General features: G+C 38.8%; 1 protein-coding gene across 7 annotated transcripts in view; it reads right to left on the bottom strand.

Annotated features, from left to right (window-relative positions):
• ADAM32 (ADAM metallopeptidase domain 32) overlaps positions 1 to 20,954 on the bottom strand; it is a 185,350-nt gene that overhangs the window by 102,619 nt on the left and 61,777 nt on the right. For all 7 annotated transcript variants that reach the window (XM_003830707.6, XM_055116494.2, XM_055116495.3 and 4 more), the window contains 3 exons: positions 17,619 to 17,690; positions 17,258 to 17,424; positions 12,455 to 12,536 (listed from right to left, as the gene is read on the bottom strand). In XM_003830707.6, coding sequence (XP_003830755.3) covers positions 12,455 to 12,536; positions 17,258 to 17,424; positions 17,619 to 17,690 — 321 coding nt within the window. The remainder of the gene's footprint in view (positions 1 to 12,454; positions 12,537 to 17,257; positions 17,425 to 17,618; positions 17,691 to 20,954) is intronic.

Below are 20,954 nucleotides of genomic sequence, written 5' to 3'. Positions count from 1 at the left end.
TAATGTATACAGTCTTCAAAACATCATGTTGTGCATGGTAAAGGCAGACAATTTTATATGTCAATTTAAAAAATAAATGAATTTGAAATAAAAGAAAAAACAATCTTTCTCTACTCACATAGTCATGAATCTTTGTTCCTTTTTTTAATCTTCCAGAGCTTTACTGTTTAACTTGCACATATAGAGCTATAATCTATTTATATTTTGTCTTTCAAATAGCATCAAGTCAGAGTAGAGTTTCTTTTATCAAAAAGCCCATCTGCTAACCAGTGCACTACAGTGTCGCCTTTGTAAAAAATTTAGTGCATGCCTATACATTTTTTTGTTTCTGAACTCTCTGGTCTATTGGTCTATTGCTCAATCACTGCACCTGTCTCTGTCTTAATTACTAAGTGTTTATAATGTCTTGATATAAACTATAATATGTCCCTCAACTTTGTCGTTCTTCAAAATTATTGTGGCTTTGTAAAAGTGTAAGTATAAAAATTGTTTTACACTTCCTTGAATTTATCTCCTCCCACAATTTTATCCTATGCCTTGCCTCAGCCACTCATTCTTATGTTTCACACTCTAGCCCTTGTCAACAGATCTTTATCAATAATTGCCACCCCTCCATCATCTTAGTAACTGCATCCCACAGACTGATCATCTGCATTTTTTCCTGATTACTCCTCTAGTACCTCCAACAATTCATGAACCAGCCAGCACATCTAACTCATGGTTCCAACCACATTTTCACTGTTCCTAACTTCCTTACTAACTTCTCTCTTTCACTCATCAGTTCAAATTCCTTTACATACACCCTGAATTTCCTTGCCATCTTTTCACTTCATAATGAGTTGGCAAAAATATGATACATTGGTCTTCAAAATGCTGAGGTAGGAAGATGTTAGGACAAAGATTCTATACCTAGCCCAATTATCAATCAAATGTTAATGTGTCCAGAATTGGTGGGTTCTTGGTCTCACTGACTTCAAGAATGAAGCCGCAGACCCTCACAGTGAGTGTTACAGCTCTTAAGGTGGCATGTCTGGAGTTTGTTCCTTCTGACGTTTGGATGTGTTCAGAGTTTCTTCCTTCTGGTGGGTTCGTGGTCTCGCTGGCTCAGGAGTGAAGCTGCAGACGTTCGCAGTGAGTGTTACAGTTCTTAAGACAGCACGTCTGGAGTTGTTCGTTCCTCCTGGTGGGCTCGTGGGCTCGCTGGCTTCAGGAGAGAAGCTGCAGATCTTCGCGGTGAATGTTACAGCTCATAAAAGCAGTGTGGACCCAAAGAGTGAGCAGTAGCAGGATTTATTGCAAAGAGTGAAAGAACAAAGCTTCCACAGTGTGGAAAAGGACCCAAGCGGGTTGCCACTGCTGGCTAGGGCAGCCTGCTTTTATTCTCTTATCTGGCCCCACCCACATCCGGCTGATTGGTAGAGCCAAGTGGCCTGTTTTGACAGGGCACTGATTGGTGCGTTTACAATCCCTGAGCTAGATACAAAGGTTCTCCACCTCCGCATCAGATTAGTTAGACACAGAGTATGGACTCACAGGTTCTCCAAGGCCCCACCAGAGCAGCTAGATACAGAGTGTCGATTGGTGCACTCACAAACCCTGAGCTAGACAGAGGGTGCTGATTGGCGTGTTTACAAACCTTGAGCTAGATACAGAGTGCCAATTGGTGTATTTACAATCCCTGAGCTAGACATAAAGGTTCTCCAAGGCCCCACCAGAGCAGCTAGATACAGAGTGTCGATTGGTGCACTCACAAACCCTGAGCTAGACACAGGGTGCTGATTGGTGTGTTTACAAACCTTGAGCTAGATACAGAGTGCCAATTGGTGTATTTACAATCCCTGAGCTAGACATAAAGACTCTCCACCTCCCCACAAGACTCAGGAGCCCAGCTGGCTTCACCCAGTGGATCCCGCACCAGGGCTGCAGGTGGAGCTGCCTGCCAGTCCCGCACCATGTGCTCGCACTCCTCAGCCCTTGGGCGGTCGATGGGACTGGGCGCCGTGGAGCAGGGGGCAGCGCTCGTCGGGGAGGCTCGGGCCGCAAAGGAGCCCACAGAGGCAGGGGAGGCTGAGGCGGGGGAGACTTAGGCATGGCGGGCTGCAGTCCGGAGGCCTGCCCCGCGGGAAGGCAGCTAAGGCCCGGCGAGAAATCGAGCGCAGCACCGGTGGGCTGGCACTGCTGGGGGACCCAGTACACCCTCTGCAGCCGCTGGCCCGGGTGCTAAGCCCCTCACTGCCTGGGGTGGGCAGGGCCGGCCCGCTGCTCCGAGTGCGGGGCCCGCCAAGCCCATGCCCACCCGGAACTCCAGCTGGCCCACAAGCGCTGCGCGCAGCCCCAGTTCCCACTCGCGCCTCTCCCTCCACACCTCCCTGCAAGCTGAGGGAGCCAGCTCTGGCCTTGGCCAGCCCAGAAAGGGGCTCCCACAGTGCAGCGGCGGGCCAAAGGGCTCCTCAAGTGCTGCCAAAGTGGGAGCCCAGGCAGAGGAGGCACCGAGAGCAAGCGAGGGCTCTGAGGACTGCCAGCAAGCTGTCACCTCTCATTAAGACAAAATAAAAGTGTTTTCATTGAAGGGGGTAGGACCAAGATGGCTGATTAGAGGCAGCTACAGTCCCCAGCTCTCATGGAAAGGAATGAAAACGGCAAGCAAATTCTACACTTTCAACTGAGGTATCCAGGTTCTTACACTGGGACTGACTAGGCAGACGGCTTGACCCACGGAGAGCAAGGAAAAGCAAGGTGGGGTGATGGCCCACCCAGGAGTGGCATGGAGCCAGGGAAGCCCACATCCCCAGCTAAGGGAAGTGATGAGTGATTGTGCAGCCCCACCTTGAAAACCATGCTTTTCTCATGGCTCTTTGCAACCCATGGATCAGGAGATCCCCTCATGAGCCCATGTCACCAGGGCCTTGGGTCCAAAGCACAGAGAGTGTGGAGCCTCAGGGAAGCAGCCATTTGGGCATACTATGGACACCCAGGAGTTTTGAATACCCTAGCCCCAGGAATTCCTGCCAGGCGGGAGATCCATTCATGCATTCCTGTAGGAAGGGGGCTGAATCCAGGGAGCCAAGTAGTGTTGTTCTGCAGGCCCGACTTCCACAGCACCTCTCAAGTTAAGACCCACTGGCTTGGAATTCGAGCCAGCCAGTAGCAGCAGGCTGGAGACTGACTGAGACGGACTAAGTTCCTTGGGGAAGGAGCGGCCACATCTCTGTGCTTCAAGTTGGCCATTCTAGCCTGCTGTCTCTGGAGACTCCAGGTAGTCCAGACCAGAACTCTGATCTCTGTCTGGGATGAAGCTTCCGGGGGAAGGGATGGCCATAGTCCCTGTGGTTCAGCCGACTATGCCTTTCCAGCCTGCTGGCTCTAGAGAGTCTGGGTGGTCTAGATGAGGAGGGCTCCCCCAAACACAGCACATCTGCTCTGTGAAGGGACAGCCAGACTGCTTCTTTAAGCGGGTCCCTGATGATCCCATTCCTCCTGACTGGGTGAGACCTCCTACAGACATCACCTACAGGAGTATATGGGCTAGTATAAGGTCAGTGCCCTCCTGGGATGGAGCTTACAGAGGAAGAAGCAGGTTGCCATCTTTGCTGTTTCCTAGCCTTCACTGGTGATACCTCCAGGTGTGCGAGAGACTGAGACAACTAGGGTCTGGAGTGAACCCCCAGCAAACTGCAGCAGCCCTATGAAAGAGTGGCCTGACTGTTAAAAGGAAAAACAAACAGAAAGCCACAACAATAACATCAACAAAAAAGGCCCCACAAAAACCCCATTCAAAGGTCAGCAACCTCAAAGATCAAAGGTAGATAGCCCACAAAGATGAGAAAAATCAATGCAAAAACACTGAAAACTTAAAAAGCCAGAATGTCTCTGCTCCTCCAAATGACCCCAATATCTCCCAGCAAGGGCACAGAACTGGGCTGAGGCAGAGATGGCTGAAATGACAGAAGTAGTCTTCAGAAGGTGGGTAATAACAAACTTTATTGAGCTAAAGGAGAATGTTCTAACCCAATGCGAAGAAGCTAACAATCATAATAAAACAATACAGGAGCAGTTAACCAGAATAGCCAGTTTATAAACGATCATAACTGACCTGATGGAGGTGAAAAACACAACGCAAGAAATTCACAATGCAATCACAAGTATCAATAGCAGAACAGACCAAGAGGAGGAAAAAATATCAGAGCTTGAAGACTGTCTTTCTGAAATAAGACATTCAGGCAAGAACAGAGAAAAAAGAAGGAAAAGGAATTAACAAAACCTCTGAGAAATACGGGATTATATTAAAAGACTGAACTTACAACTGATTAAGATGCCTGAAAGAGATGGGGAGAACAGAACCAAGTTGGAAAACATACTTCAGGATGTCATCCAGAACTTCCTCAACCTAGCAAGACAGACCAACATTCAAATTCAGGAAATCCAGAGAACCCCAGTAAGATACTCCATGAGAAGTTCAGCCCCAAGACACCCAATCATCAGATTCTCCAAGGTCAAACTGAAAGTAAAAAAAAAAAAAAATGTTAAGGCAGTCAGATGGAAAGGCCAGGTCACCTACAAAAGGAAGCCCATCAGAATAACAGCAGACTTTTCAGTGGAACCTTGCAAGCCAGAAGAGATTGGGGGCCAATATTCAACATTCTTATAGAAAAGAATTTTCAACCCAGAATTTCATATTTAGCCAAACTAAGCTTCATAAACAAAAGAGAAATAAGATCCTTTTCAGACAAGCAAATGCTGAGGGAATACATCACCACCAGGCCTGCCTTACAAGAGCTCCTGAAGGAAGCACTAAATATGGAAATGAAAAACAATTATCAGCCACTACCAAAACACATTGAAGTACACAGATCAGTAACACTATGAAGCAACCACATAAAAAAGTCTGCAAAATAACCAGCTAGAATCATGATGACAGGATCAAATTCACACAGAACAACATTAATTTTAAATGTAAATAGGCTAAATGTAAATAGGCTAAATGCCCAAATTAAAAGACACAAATGACAAGATGAATAAAGAGTCAAAACCCATTGGTATACTGCCTTCAAGATACCCATCTCCCATGCAAAGACACATAGGCTCAAAATAAAGGGATGGCTGGGAGCAATCACTCAAGCCTGTAATCACTCAAGCACTTTGGGAGACCAAGGTGGGCAGGTCACTTGAGGTCAAGAGTTCAAGACCAGCCTGGCCAACATAGTGAAATCCTGTCTCTACTGAAAACACAAAAAATTAGCCAAGCATGGTGATGTGTGCCTGTAATCCCAGCTACTTGGGAGGCTGAGGCAAGAGAATCTCTTGAACCTGGGAGGCAGAGGTTGCAGTGAGCCGAGATCATGCCATGGCACTCCAGCCTGGGCAACAGAGTGAGACTCCTGTCTCCAAAAAAAAAAGGAGGAGATGAAGAAAAATTTACCAAGCAAATGAAAAACAGAAAAAAGTTGGAGTTGCAATCCTAGTTTCTTACAAAACAGACTTTAAACCAACAAAGATCAAAAAAGACAAAGAAGGGCATTACATAATGGTAAAGGGTTCAATTCAATAAGAAGAGCTAACTATCCTAAATACATAAGCACCCTATACAGGAGTACCCAGATTCATAAAGCAGGTTCTTAGAGACCTACAAAGAGACTTAGACTCCCACACAATAATAGTGGGAGACTTTAACACCCCACTGACAATATTAGACACATCATTGAGACAGAAAATTAACAAAGATATACAGGACTTGAACTCAGCTCTGGATCAAGTGGACCTGATAGATATCTACAGAAATCTCCACCCAAAATCAAGAGAATATACATTCTTCTCATTGCCACACAGTACCTACTCTAAAATCAATCACATAATCAAAAGTAAAACACTCCTCAGCAAATGCAAAAGAACTGTAATCATAACAAACAGTCTCTCAAACCACAGCACAATCAAATTAGAACTCAAAATTCAGAAACTCACTTAAAACTGCACAACTACATAAGCATTGAACAACCTGCTCCCAAAGGACTCCTGGGTAAATAATGAAATTAAGCCAGATATCAAGAAGTTCTTTGAAACTAATGAGAACAAAGAGACAACGTACCGGAATCTATGGGATGCAGGTAAAGCCATGTTAAGAGAGAAATTCATAGGATTAAATGGCCACATCAAAAAGCTAGAAATATCTCAAATCAAAAACCTAACATGCCAACTAAAAGAACAAGAGAACCAAGAGTAACCGAACCCCAAAGCTAGCAGAAGACAAGAAATAACCAAGATCAGAGCAGAACTGAAGGAGATAGAGACACACAAAAAAACCTTCAAAAAATCAATGAATCCAGGAGCTGCTTTTTTGAAAAAATTAATATAATAGATAAACCACTAGCTAGACTAGTAAAGAAGAAAAGAGAGAAGAATCAAATAGATACAATCAGAAATGATAAGGGGGATATCACCGCTGACCCCACAGAAATACAAACAACCATCAGAGAATACTGTAAACACCTCTATGCACGTAAACTAGAAAATCTAGAAGAAATGGATAAATTCCTGGACACATAACACCCTTCCAAGACTGAACCGGGAAGAAATTGAATCCCTGAATAAACAAATAAATGAGTTCTGAAATGGAGGCAGAACTAATGAATAGCCTACCAACCAAAAAAAGCCCAGGACCAGAAGAATTTACAGCTAACATTCTACCAGAGGTAGAAAGAAGAGCTGGTACCATTTTTACTGAAACTATTCCAAACAATTGAAAAGAAGGGACTCCTCCCCATTTCATTTTATGAACCCAGTGTCATCCTGATACCAAAACCCAGCAGAGATACAACAAAAAAAGAAAACTTCAGGCCAATATCTCTGATGAACATCGATGCAAAAATCCTCAATAAAATACTGGCAAACTGAATCCAGCTGTACATCAAAAAGCTTATCCACTATGATCAAGTTGGCTTCGTCCCCAGGATGCAAGGTTGGTTCAACACACACAAATCAATAAATATGATTCATCACATAAACAGAACTAAAGACAAAAACCACATGATTATCTCAATAGATGCAGAAAAATCCTTTGAAAAAATTTTCATGTTAAAATCTCTCAGTAAACTAGGTAGAAAGAATGAACATACCTCAAAATAATAAGAACCATCTATGGAAAACCCAAAGCCAATGTCATACTGAATGGGCAAAAGCTGGAAGCATTCTCCTTATAAACTGGCACAAGACAAGCATTCCCTCTCTCACCATTCCTATTCAACATAGTATTGCAAGTTCTGGCCAGGACAATAAGGCAAAATGAAAAAATAAAGGGAATTCAAATAGAAAGAGAGGAAGTCAAATTGTCTTTGTTTGCAGATGACATGATCCTATACCTAGAAAACTTCATCCTCTCAGCCCAAAAGCTCCTTAAGCTAATATGCAACTTCAGCAATGTCTCAGGATACAAAATCAATATGCAAAAATAACTAGCATTCCTACACCAACAACAGAAAAGCAGAGAGTGAAATCATGAATGAACTCCCACTCACAGTTGCTACAAAGAGAATAAAATACCTAGGAATACAGCTAACAAGGGAAGTGAAGGACCTCTTCAAGGAGTACTACAAATCAGTGCTCAAGAAAATTAGGGAGGACACAAACAATTGAAAAATATTCCATGTTCATAAATAGAAAGAATCAATATCATGAAAATGGCCATACTGCCCAAAGCAATTTATAGATTGATTCAATGCTATTTCCATTAAACTACCATTGACATTCTTCACAGAATTAGAAAAAAAAAACTATCACACTCTGGGGACTGTTGTGGGGTGGGGGGAGGGGGGAGGGATAGCACTGGGAGATATACCTAATGCTAGATGATGAGTTGGTGGGTGCAGCGCACCAGCAAGGCACATGTATACATATGTAACTAACCTGCACATTGTGCACATGTACCCTAAAACTTAAAGTATAATAATAAAAAATAAACAAATAAATAAATAAATAAGGAAACTGAGGCAAAAAAAAAATCATATGGAACCAAAAAAGAGTTCAAATAGCCACAATCATCCTAAGAGAAAAGAACAAAGCTGGAAGCATCATGCTACCCAACTTCAAACGATACTACAAGGCTACAGTAACCAAAACAGCATGGTACTGGTACAAGAACAGACACATAGACCAATAGAACAGAATAGAGAACTCAGAAATAAGACCACACACCTACAACCATCTGATCTTCAACAAATCTGACACAAACAAGCAATGGGGAAAGGATTCCCTATTTAATAAATGGACCTGGGAGAACTGGCTAGCCATATGCAGAACATTGAAACTGGACTCCTTCCTTACACCTTATACAAAAATTAAGTTGATTGGGCATGGTGGCTCACGCCTGTAACCCCAACACTTTGGGAGGCCAGGGCAGGTGCATCACATGAGGACAGGAGTTCGAGACCAGCCTGACCAACACAGTGAAACCTTGTATCTACTAAAAATACAAAAATTAGCCAAGTGTGGCAGTGCACGTCTGTAATCCCAGCTACTGGCAAGTCTGAAGCAAGAGAATCGCTTGAACCTTGGAGGCAGAGGTTGCAGTGAGCCTAGATTGTGCCACTGCACTCCAGCCTGGGCTACAGAGTGAGACCCTGTCTCAAAAAAAAAATTAACCCAATATGGATTAAAAACTGAAATGTAAAACCCAAAACTATCAAAACCTTTGAAGAAAATCTAGGCAACGTCATTCAGGACAGAGGCATGGGAAAAGATTTCATGACAAAAATGAAAAAAGCAATAATAATAAAAGCAAAAACTGACAAATGGGATCTAATTAAACTGAATAGCTTCTGCAGAGCAAAAGAAACTATCATCTGAGTGAATAGACAACTTACAGAGGGGGAGAAAATTTTTGCAATCTATCCATCTGATAAAGGTCTAATCTACAGAGTCTACAAGGAACTTAAACATATTTACAAGAAAAAAAATTAAAAAGTGGACAAAGGACATGAACAGACACTTCTCAAAAGAAGACATTCATGTGGGCAAAAAACATGAAAAAAAAAACTCAACAGCACTGATCATTAAAGAAATGCAAATTAAAACCACAATGAGATACCACCTCACGCCAGTCAGAATGGCGATTATTAAAAAGTCAAGAAACAACAGATGCTGGCAAAGCTATGGAGAAATAGGAATATGTTTGTTTTGTTTGGTTTGTTTGTTTGCTTGTTTGTTTTTGAGACAGAGTCTCCCTCTTGTTGCCCAGGCTGGAGTGCAGTGGCACGATCTCGGCTTACTGCAACCTCTGCCTCCCGGGTTCAAGTGATTCTCCTGCCTCAGCCTCCTGAGTAGCTGGGATTACAGGTGCCTGCCACCATGCCTGGCTAATTTTTGTATTGTTAGTAGCGACAAGGTTTCACCATGTTGGTCAGGCTGGTCTCAAACTCCTGACCTCGTGATCCACCCGCCTCAGCCTCCCAGAATGCTGGGATTATAGGCGTGAGCCACTGCGGCCGGCCTGGAACATGTTTAGACTGTTGGTGGGAATGTAAATTAGTTCAGCCATTGTGGAAGACACTGTGGCAATTCCTCAAAGACCTAGAGGCAGAAACACCATTTAGCCCAGCAATCCCATTACTGGGTATATACCCAAAGGAATATAAATCATTCTATTATAAAGACACATGCACCTGTATGTTCATTGCAGCACTAGTCACAATAGCAAAGACATGAAATCAACCCAAATGTCCATCAGTGATAGACTGGATGAAGCAAATGTGATACATATATAAATGTGATACATGTACACCATGGAATACTATGTATGCAGTCGAAAAAAGGAAAGACTTTGCAGGGACAAGGATGGAACTGGAAGCCATTATCCTCAGCAAACTAACACAGGAACAGAAAACTAAACACTGCATGTTCTCACTTATAAGTGGGAGCTGAACAATAAGAACACATAGACACAGGGAGGGGAACAACACACGCTGGGGCCTGTCAGGGGGGCCGGGGAAGGGAGAGCACCAGGATAAACAGCTAATGTATGTGGGGCTTAATACTTAGGTGATAGGTTGATAGGTGCAGAAAACCACCATGGCACACATTTACCTATGTAACAAACCTACGCATCCTGCATATGTACCCCAGAACTTAAACGCTGAAGAAAAAAAGTGCTTTCATTGATAAAATAGCTCAATGTTTGCAATTCATATACACTGTGTTAAAAAAAAAAATCAAGAGTTATTCCAGAAAAGTAGTAAAAGATTCCAAGAAAAGGAAGATGGGATTTCATTTTCTGTGGCAGTTGGTTTCACCCATAACAAGTAAAAGAAGTTAGAAAAAAATTCAGTGCTCCATTAGATTCTGATGCCTAAAATGTCCTCCTTTGACCATCAAAGCTTTACTGTCATAAGAAATATTTATTTCTTTATTCAATAGTTAATATTATTTATATATTTATAATACTATAAAATGCTGTTTTTTAATTCTTACATCAATCTCTAGACAAAGTGCAAAAGCCCTACAGAATTAGTTATAAATTATCTAAATCTTGACAATGGGTATAAGAAACATACAACTACATTACACCTCTTACTGTTCACAGCAAGCAAACAGTGGACATTGTTTAACATATATATAGATATTACATAAAATTTAAAATAAGAACCAATATTTAAATATATATATTTAAACATAAGCAACAAGTAGAGAGAGTGGACTCAACATATCAAATATAATATTACCAATATTGTCTACAGTTTATAAATTAAAATAGAGGTAAGGGCATATATATCTTTAAATAAATAAATTTAACCAACAGAAGAACTTAAATGGAAATTATTAAATTCTTAAATAGGACTAAATGAAGAGGTAGACAGTTTTACTATCATTTTTTGCTTTGTATATCTATAGCTTAAACAATTTACCATGTGCATTCATTATTTCAGTAATAAAAAATGTTTAAGTATTAGAAATAAAAATAGGTGCTGCAAAATCACATTTTGCAAAAAAATATAGAGAGAGAGAGCTACAGTAACAGATAAACAGAGAAACACACGAAGTAGAAGATATACATGCAGGTGATATGTAATGATCAAATCAGGGTAACTGGGCTATCCATAACCTCAAACATATACCATTTATTTGTTCTGAGAACAATCCAAATCTTGTCCTCTAGCTATTTTGAAATATACTATAAATTATTGTTAATTATAGTCACCCTATTGTGCTATCAAATACTAGAACTGGCCAGGCATGATGGCTCATGCCTGTAATCCCAGCACCTTGGGAGGCAGGCAGCACCGAGGCAGGCAGATCACTTTAGGCCAGGAGTTTGAGACTGTCATGGCCAACATGTTCAAAACCCTTCTTTACTAAAAATACAAAAAAGTTAGCTGGTTGTTGTGGGTCACCTCTGTAATCTCAGCTACTAGGGAGACTGAGACATGAGAATCGCTTGAACCCTGGAGGCGGAGGTTGCAGTGAGCCAAGATCGGGCTGCTGCACTCCAGCCTGGCATAAAAGCAAGACTCTGTCAAAATATATACATATATACTAGAACTTATTCCTTCTACCTGACTGTAATTTTGTACCCATTACTCAACTTCTCTTCATCTCCTCTTCCCCCTACCCTTCCCAACCTCTGGTAATCACCATTCTGCTCACTGCCTTTACATACAACTATTATGTGTCAATAAAAAAATGAATAACAGTTTCTAAAAACATGTTCTAAAAATTTTTTTATTTAAAACTCTTTTAAGAGAACAAGAAGATATATATATCAATCAAAATGTTAATAGTGGTTATCTCCACCTGGTGGCAAAATGCAAAATTATATGAATTTTCTTATATGTTCCTATATATATACTTAACAAATTTGACATCATTAACATAAATTACTTTGTAAGTTAAAAAAATAGTACTTAAACTTGTTTTTTTAAAAATGAGTAGGGTGAGAAAATGGCACAAAGAGATGCATCAACTTTTCAATAATGCATTTATTTTTACCCATTATATATATAAAATCACATTTATCCGTATTATAAATGCTTAAAATACACATAAAAGTTTATTTTACTGTCTTTCAGAGTTCTGAAACATCTTAAGGAATCCTTAATCTGGTTTTTGTTTTGATTTTGAATCTACTTTATCTATAAGAATATTTCTCCAATTTTATGTCTGCAAGCAAAAATCTATTTTGGGTTATAGAAATTTTACTGCAGATAATTTTTCACAATGCATTATTCTGTATATCAAGAACAGCATGCGTATTTATGATATTTTTATTCCAACTCCCAAACATAATTAATTGCAACAAGATATTGATCTACAAAATATTCTTCCTTCTACACACTTAAAAATTTTAACAGTAATGGAAAAAAATGCAATCTGTAAATGTAAACATGCACATAAATTGTACAAAATATATACTATCATGTCAAATAATTTTTAAACGTGTCAATTTAAAAAATAAGATTAAATAGTTACATACCAATGCAACTCCTGCAGAATAACGAGTAATACACATTGTTCCAGGAAACACTGCTCCCAAATAACGAGGATAATCCGTATAACTAAATAAATAAATTTACATTTATAATTGATTTTAACAGACAATTTAAAAATGAGAATTCCTGCTAATAATTTAAGTCTGCAGTTCATAAAATCCAAATCTGAAGCAAATTGAGGTATGATCTTTCCGTATGTCCTCAATTGTTTCAAATTTGGAATATTATTTAATATGACATATTAGTATTAATTAGATTAAACACTCTTGATATCTGAAACATATCCAACAGATCAAAGTTTTTAATGCCTTTAGTGTTCTCATCACATCTGGCTATGTTTGCCAAAGGCTTTGCTCCAATATTCTGATAAAAAATACTTTGTTGAGTGACAGAGACAAATCGTTTCTATGTATAGATTAAAATATGTTGCTCCCAGGTAGTAAAGTTCAACAGTTTCCAATAGGAGTGCTTTATTGTTTCATACCCAAACATTATTATTTCAGCCTTGAGTAAGGAGCCATTTAAACTGTCATATAATAATAGCACTATTCTCAGAACTTTACATTAACTAATCCATTTAACACTCAAAACAAACTAGTGAAGTAGATATTATTTTTGTCCCCATTGAGCAAATCAAGTATCAGATGGGAAGTATAAGTAACTCTCTCAAGGTAGCATGATTAATACGTCCTACTGAAGGATCTGAACTTAGGCAGTCTGAATCCGAGCCATATTCTCAACTACTAAGGTATAGATGCTCCAAGCATTTACTGCCTTATTTAGAGCCCCCACCAAAATGAATAAGCCAGGATGTGAGTAAAGCAGCTTAAGAAGCTTGGAATTCAATTCTCAATTTGAAATGCCCCTTCTGTCTCAATTGCACTTCATTTCACAATCGCACTGCCTCTCCACTACTTTTATTCTGTCTCTCTGATATTGTTTATACCTAACCCTTCCAGCATTTGTTTCCAAGTATTTGTTCCTAATGCCCAACATTGGTTTTATGTTCCAACATCTAAGTATTGTTTACTCTGTTTCTCCCTCCCACAGATACTTTAATAAGCCCTTTTTTTTACAACTTAGACTTCCCCTAAAATTCTACGCATACCCCTGACAAGCTCAGTAATATATTTTTTACCTCATACTGACACCTTTTGACGTGCCCACTCCACATCAAATCAGTTGTCAAGATCTACCACTTTGCTTTGTCAGTGTTTGTTTCCTTTCCCTCCTTCAAAGGTTCAGCTCCAGTTCTAACTATGAATTCCATACTCTATAAAAGGTAATAATATTAATCCTAAAGAAAACTCTAGCAGACTAAAAGTTGGGGGTGGAAGAGACCTTCTACACTATACAGGAAACCAAAAAGTAAGAAGAAAATATTAACAAATTTGGCCATATGAAATGTAAAAGTTTTCATGTAGTGTTGGGAGCCGAAAGCCTGAGGGTCATGACCAACTCAGCATTCCCCTGGAGGCTATATGATTAAACAGCAAACTGTTTATCATGAATGCATAATGTGGGCAAATTCACATCTGTGCCTGCCACCAGAAGGTATGCTGAGGGCAGTCACTCCCTGGTGCCATGCTCCTTGAGGGTATCTACTGGAACATCTGGAGCCTACTGTTCAAAGAATGCAGTCATGCAGGCCTGCACTAAGTCAAGCGGCTGACCACAACCACCCCCTTCTCCCTATCTCCTTTACTCAATAAATACGAAGGGCTCTAGAAGTTCAGGGCCCCTGTTCACTAAATCAAGGAGCCCCCTGACCCCTTCTTGCAAATATATTCTTTTCTCTTTGTCTTTATTCCTGCATTCATCCTCCTTTGTTCAGTCCAGCAAGGTCTGCCGCAATGTAGCAGAGAAAAAAAAGTTTATAGAAAAATTATAGATATGAAAAAAGTATTTGTCATAAAGATAAACAATGTTAGTATCTAGGCATTCAAAAAGCCCTTACAGGCATCCAAATCGGTAAAGAGGAAGTCAAACTGTCACGTTTGGTGATGATACGATCATTTACCTTGAAAATTCTAAAGACTCCTCCAGAAAGCTCCTAGATCTAATAAAAGAATTCAGCAAAGTTTCCAGATACAAGATTAATGTACACAAATCAGTAGTTCTTCTATAACACCAACAGTGATCAAGCAGAGAATCAAATCAAGAACTCAACCCCTTTCACAATAGCTGCAAAAAAATAAAATACTTAGGAATATACTTAACCAAGGAGTAGAAAGACCTCTACAAGGAAAACTACAAAACAATGCCGAAAGAAATCATAGATGACACAAACAAATTGAAACACATCCCATGCTCATGGATGGATAGAATCAATATTGTGAAAATGATCATACTGCCAAAAGCAGTCTAAAAATTCAATTCAATCCCCATCAAAATACCACCATCATTCTTCACAGAATTAGAAAAAAAATTCTAAAATTCATATGGAACCTAAAAACAGCCCGCATAGCCAAAGCAAGACTAAGCAAAAAGAACAAATCTGGAGCCATCACACTAACTGATTTGAAACTATACTGTAAGGCCATAGTCACCAAAACAGCATGATACTGGTATAAAAATAGGCATGTAGATCAATGGAACAGAATAGAGAACCCAGAAATAAACCCAAATACTTATAGCCAACTGATCTTCAGCAAAGCAAACAAAAACATAAAGTGGGGAGAGGACACCCTATTCAACAAATGGTGCTGGGATAATTCCCAAGCCACATGTAGGAGATGAAACTGGATCCTCGTCTCTCACCTTAAACAAAAATCAACTCAAGATGGATTTAACCTAAGGACTTAAACTAAGATCTGAAACTATAAAAATTCTAGAAGATAACATTGGAAAACCCCTTCCAGACATTGGCTTAGGCAAGAATTTCACGACAAAGACCTCAAAAGCAAATGCAATAAAAACAAAGATAAATAGTTGGGACTTAATTAAACTAAAGAGCTTTCACACAGCAAAAGGAACAGTCAGCACAGTAAACAGACAACCCACAGAGTGAGAGAAAATCTTCACAATCTATACATCTGACAAAGGACTAATATCCAGAACCTACAATGAACTCAAACAAATCAGTAAGAAAAAAACAAACAATCCCATCAAAAAGCGGGCTAAGGACATGAATAGACAATTCTCAAAAGAAGATATACAAATGGCCAACAAACATATGAAAAAAATGCTCAACACTAATGAGCAGGGAAATGCAAATCAAAACCACAATGTAAAACCACCTTACTCCTCCAATAAAGGCCATAATCAAAAAATCAAAAAACAGTAGATGTTGGTGTGGATGCAGTGATCATGGAACATTTCTACACTGCTGGTGGGAATGTAAACTAGTACAGCCACTATGGAAAACAGTGTGAAGATTCCTTAAAGATCTAAAAGCAGAACTACCATTTGATCCAGCAATCCCACTACTGGGTATCTACCCAGAGGAAAAGAAGTCATTAATGGAAAAAGATACTTACACACGCATGTTTATAGCAGCACAATTCACAATTGCAAAATCATGGAACCAACCCAAATGCCCATCAATCAACCAGTGGATAAAAAAACTGTGGCAATGTGATGGAATACTACTCAGCCATAAAAAGGAATGAATTGACTGCATTTGCAGCGACCTGGATGAGATTGGAGACTATTATTCTAAGTGAAGTAACTCAAGAATGGAAAACCAAACATCGTATGTTCTCACCAATATGTGGGAGCTAAGCTATGAGGCAAAGGCATAAGAATGATACAATGGACTGTGGGGACTGGGGGGAAGAGTGGGAGGTGGGGTGAGGGATAAAAGACTACAAATAGGGTTCAGTGTATACTGCTCAGGTGATGGGTGCACCAAAATCTCATAAATCACCACTAAAGAACTTACTCATGTAACCAAATATCACCTGTACCCCAATAACTTATGGGGAAAAAATATAAATATTAAAGATAATGAAATTATTTTTTAAAAACCCTTACAAATTATAGGGAAGTAGTCAAATGACAAGAAAAGGTAATTACAGAAGGACAGATACAAATGATCAGCAAGCATTTGAAAAGATGCTCAAATCCACCAGTCATCAGAAAAAAAGCAAATTAAAATGACAATGATATTAAGTTATATCCATCAGACTACCAAAAATTAAAAGAGCAGTAACATTTATGGCTGGCAGAGATGTGAGGGAAAGATTAGTCTCACACAAGCAAAAGAAAACACTGACATACCAAACTTAAATACATATATAGACATGTATAATTTCATTGAAAGACACTTGCTAATTATTGCTAATAAATTTAATATGAATACAATTATAAATATATAGCTATAATTTATAATTAGAAAACTAACATTTTAAAATTACTCAGAAAATTCATTAGGGTAAAGTCTTTGTAGCCACATTTACCAAGTCTTTGGTCAAAGCTTATTTAAGAATGTAAACCTCTCAAGATAAATCCCATCTCTTTAAGTAGTGGTTAAGAGTTTTGGTTCTAGAGTTACGAACTGCGGGTTCAAACCTAGTAGTACCACCAGATCCAAGAGTCCTGAGATGGCTTAACCTCTTGAAACTCTCAATGTCTTCATTTATGAAAGCTTTATTAGCATAGAAATAAATGTTAGTAATGTTTTTTATTGCCTGACAACTAGAAATTGAGCATAAAGCCTGAATAAAGCACATACTAAATAATCAAAGCATGGATATTCAGAAATGAATAATAATTCCTTACATTAAGCCACATAATTATCACAGGTCTTTGTTTTCTTTCTAGGAATAATGAAACATTATTCTTACATTAGTAGATATGCAATATCATGAGGCCTTAGGTTAAGATAAGATTGTTTCCATTCTAAAAATTTTTGCAATAATTCATCTGCCTCACCAACTGTAGAAATCTTATTTTCATCTGACCATAACTCCAATGATGACAGCACAATAGTAACTTTAAATTGGGTGAACATCTAAAAACAGAAGAGATAAATACATGCATAATTAATATTTATGTTATTTTATAAAAACCCAGAAATTCAAAGTTTTTACAATCCCACACTCAGTTTATATGGGTGGGTTAATTATCCAGGAATACCGCATCAAGTTTAGGCAAATTATCATTTCAAAACAACAATTATTTTAATATGAAAAGGAAAACACTTACTGAATTTGCAAGGCCAACAATTTCGATGACTTTATTTGTTACTATCATGCTATCAGAGCCCCAGTAATCATACTGAAAAACAGAATTAATTTTATATTTAAGTACAAATTATTATGTAGTATTTTTAAGATTCTTTTCCATCTACTGTCAGAGGTGTAAGGCTGCTTTGGGTTTCAACAGTTCAAAATAAAACATTAATAAGTAAAAACTGAATATAAACTGGATCCCTCGTGCATTGCTGATGGGAATGTAAAATGGTACAGCCACTCTGGAAAATAATTTGGTAACTTCAACTTCTTTGAAATCAAAACAAAGACTGGATTTACTATATGGCCCAGCAATCTCACTTCTGAGCATTTATCTCAAAAAACTGATCCTCACGCAAATACTTGTACATGAATGTCCATAACATCTTTACTTATAATAGCTAAAAACTAGAAATAACTCACATATCCTTCAATGGTTAAATGGTTAAATAAACTGTAGTACATTCCTACCATAAACTCAGCAATAAAAAGAAACAAATGTTGATATATGGAACTGCCTGGATAAATCCCAAGAAAATTATGCTCAGCATAAAAACATAATCTCAAAAGGATACAGACTGCTTGATAACTTTATGCAATGTGTGTGAAATCACAAAGAAGGAGAACGGCTTAGTGGACACCAAAGGCTCAGAAGCGGGCAGGGGATCAGTGTGGCTCTAATGGGATCACACAGGAGAGTGCTGTGGTGATGGTACTGTTGAGTGTCTCAATTGTGGCAATGGTTATGGAAGGCTACCTATGTAATACCATTGCATAAAACTGTACATAAATGCACACACACAAATGAGTGTGTGTGTATGTATACATACATATACATCGCTCTTGAAATCCGAAAAACTGGATTGCAACTATGTCAAACTGTATATATCCATAGACAAACTCTCTATAGTACATCACCTTGGATGTTCCACAGGATCCTCAAATTATCCCAAAGTAAACTCATATCCAAAACTAAAATAAATATATTCAAAACTAAACTCATCGTCTTCCTTCAAAAATCTCTTCCTACTTATATTTTCACTACTTTAGTGAATGGTATTATTATCTAACACATCCTACATTTATTACACTACATGCTCCATGAGAGCGGAAATTGTTCTGTTTTATTCACTGCTATATCCCCAATGGCTAGAACAGCAACTGTTATCTAGATGATGCTCAATGAATTTGTTAAGTAAATGAATAAATCAATCAAATCAAGTTCTTCTAATTCAACCCAATCAGTAACTTTTAAAGTTGTTCCTTTATTTTTATTCTTGATGCCACTAATTTATAAGTTTTCACCCTGATTACTAGAACAGTCTCTTAAATGATTCCTCCTTCCCCAATTTTCCCACCAGCAATCTGGTCCCTACACTATTACCAAAATGATTATTCTAAGGTAAAATAGAAATATGTCACTCCCCTATTTAAAATATTTCAATGACATCTTCCCTCCTTCCCTTTGTGGGCCCTGAATGATGGAGAGTGCCCCCTACCATTGGAAACTGAGTAACAGCCTGTCTTTTCAATAGCAACCATCTACTGATCTGTTGGCTTCAATATACCTGAGTAATAATAAAACCTACATTTTAAAACACCCACTTGGATGCTCTTATAGTATAACAACTTACAGTTGTGTTTCCATGTCTGTCTCCATTATTAAACTGTGTATATATAGAACCATATGCTTTCTACAATCATGGCAATGAATTCACTATGCCATAATTACGGATTTACAAATTATAAAGTCACTGAAGAAAATATGAATACTATGATTGTTTGTTTGTTTGTTTGTTTGTTTTTGAGATGGAGTCTTCCTCTGTTGCCTAGGCTGGAGGCCAGTGGTGCGATCTCGGCTCACTGCACCCTCCACCTCCCTTGTTCAAGCAGTTCTCCTGCCTCAGTCTCCTGAGTAGCTGGGACTACAGGTGTCCACCACCACGCCTGGCTAATTTTTGTGTTTTTAGTAGAGACAAGGTTTCACAATGTTGGCCAGGCTGGTCTGGAACTCCTGACCTCAGGTGATCCACCCACCTCAGCTTCCCAAAGTACTGGGATTACAGGCATGCACCACACCCGACCAAGGGTTTTTTTTACTAAAGAATATGTAAAAATGTATAAGAACATAAAGAAGAAATGTTTAATCAACATTATATGACTTGAAAACCTGGCAATTTGGAATCACCGCACTGTCTTCCACAATGGTTGAACTAGTTCACAGTCCCACAACAGTGTAAAAGAACTAGAAATACCATTTGACCCAGCCATCCCATTACTGGGTATATACCCAAAGGAATATAAATCATGCTGCTATAAAGACACATGCACACGTATGTTTATTGCAGCACTATTCACAATAGCAAAGACTTGGAACCAACCCAAATGTCCAACAATGATAGTCTGGATCAAGAATATGTGGCACATAGACACCATGGAATACTATGCAGCCATAAAAAATGATGAGTTCATGTCCTTTGTAAGGACATGAATGAAGCTGGAAACCATCATTCTCAGCAAACTATCGCAAGGACAAAAAACCAAACACTGCATGTTCTCACTCATAGGTGGAAATTGAACAACGAGAAAACTAGGACACAGGAAGAGGAACATCACACACCAGGGCCTGTTGTGGGGTGGGGGGAGGGGGGAGGGATAGCATTAGGAGATATACCTAATGTAAATGATGAGTTAATGGGTGCAGCACACCAACATGGCACATGTATACATATGTGACAAACCTGCACGTTGTGCACATGTACCCTAGAACTTAAAGTATAATAAATATATATATATATAAAATAAAATAAAAAAGAAAACCTGGCAATTTGGAGAAGCTTTTGAAACTACTCTCAAGATATATAACATAATCCAAAAACAAAAGGAGTTTCAAAATCCAAAATATTCCCTGGAAACTTAGTCATATTTATCAGAAATACTTCAATTTTCTCTCGGCTATCTCAATGTCTCAATGTTCTCTTAAATATTCCCTTTTCCCTGTACTCTAATAAATCAAGTTATTTTCATCTCTTTCTCCAAATCCTGGTCCCTGACCTTAACTCTGGCTTCCTGACAAGCTCTAAACCCTAGGAATAGAATTGGTAATGAGTATTAGTCATACCCGCTGTGGTATTCCATAGGTATACACAAATAAGGCTTATCATCAGAATAAAACCTAGAAAGTATATTTTTAATCTCTATTTTCTGAAATCTTTCAACTATTAAAAGAAATAAAGACATACCTAGTTGACTGCAAACTAAGTTGTCACCCCAAGGTTCTGAAATTCAGAGGCCTCAGACTGTTTATGGA

The sequence above is a fragment of the Pan paniscus genome, chromosome 7 (assembly GCF_029289425.2).
Source record: "Pan paniscus chromosome 7, NHGRI_mPanPan1-v2.0_pri, whole genome shotgun sequence".
Lineage (NCBI taxonomy): Eukaryota > Metazoa > Chordata > Mammalia > Primates > Hominidae > Pan > Pan paniscus.
Note: the sequence above shows the minus strand (reverse complement) of the source record. Positions and strands in the feature narration are given on the sequence as shown.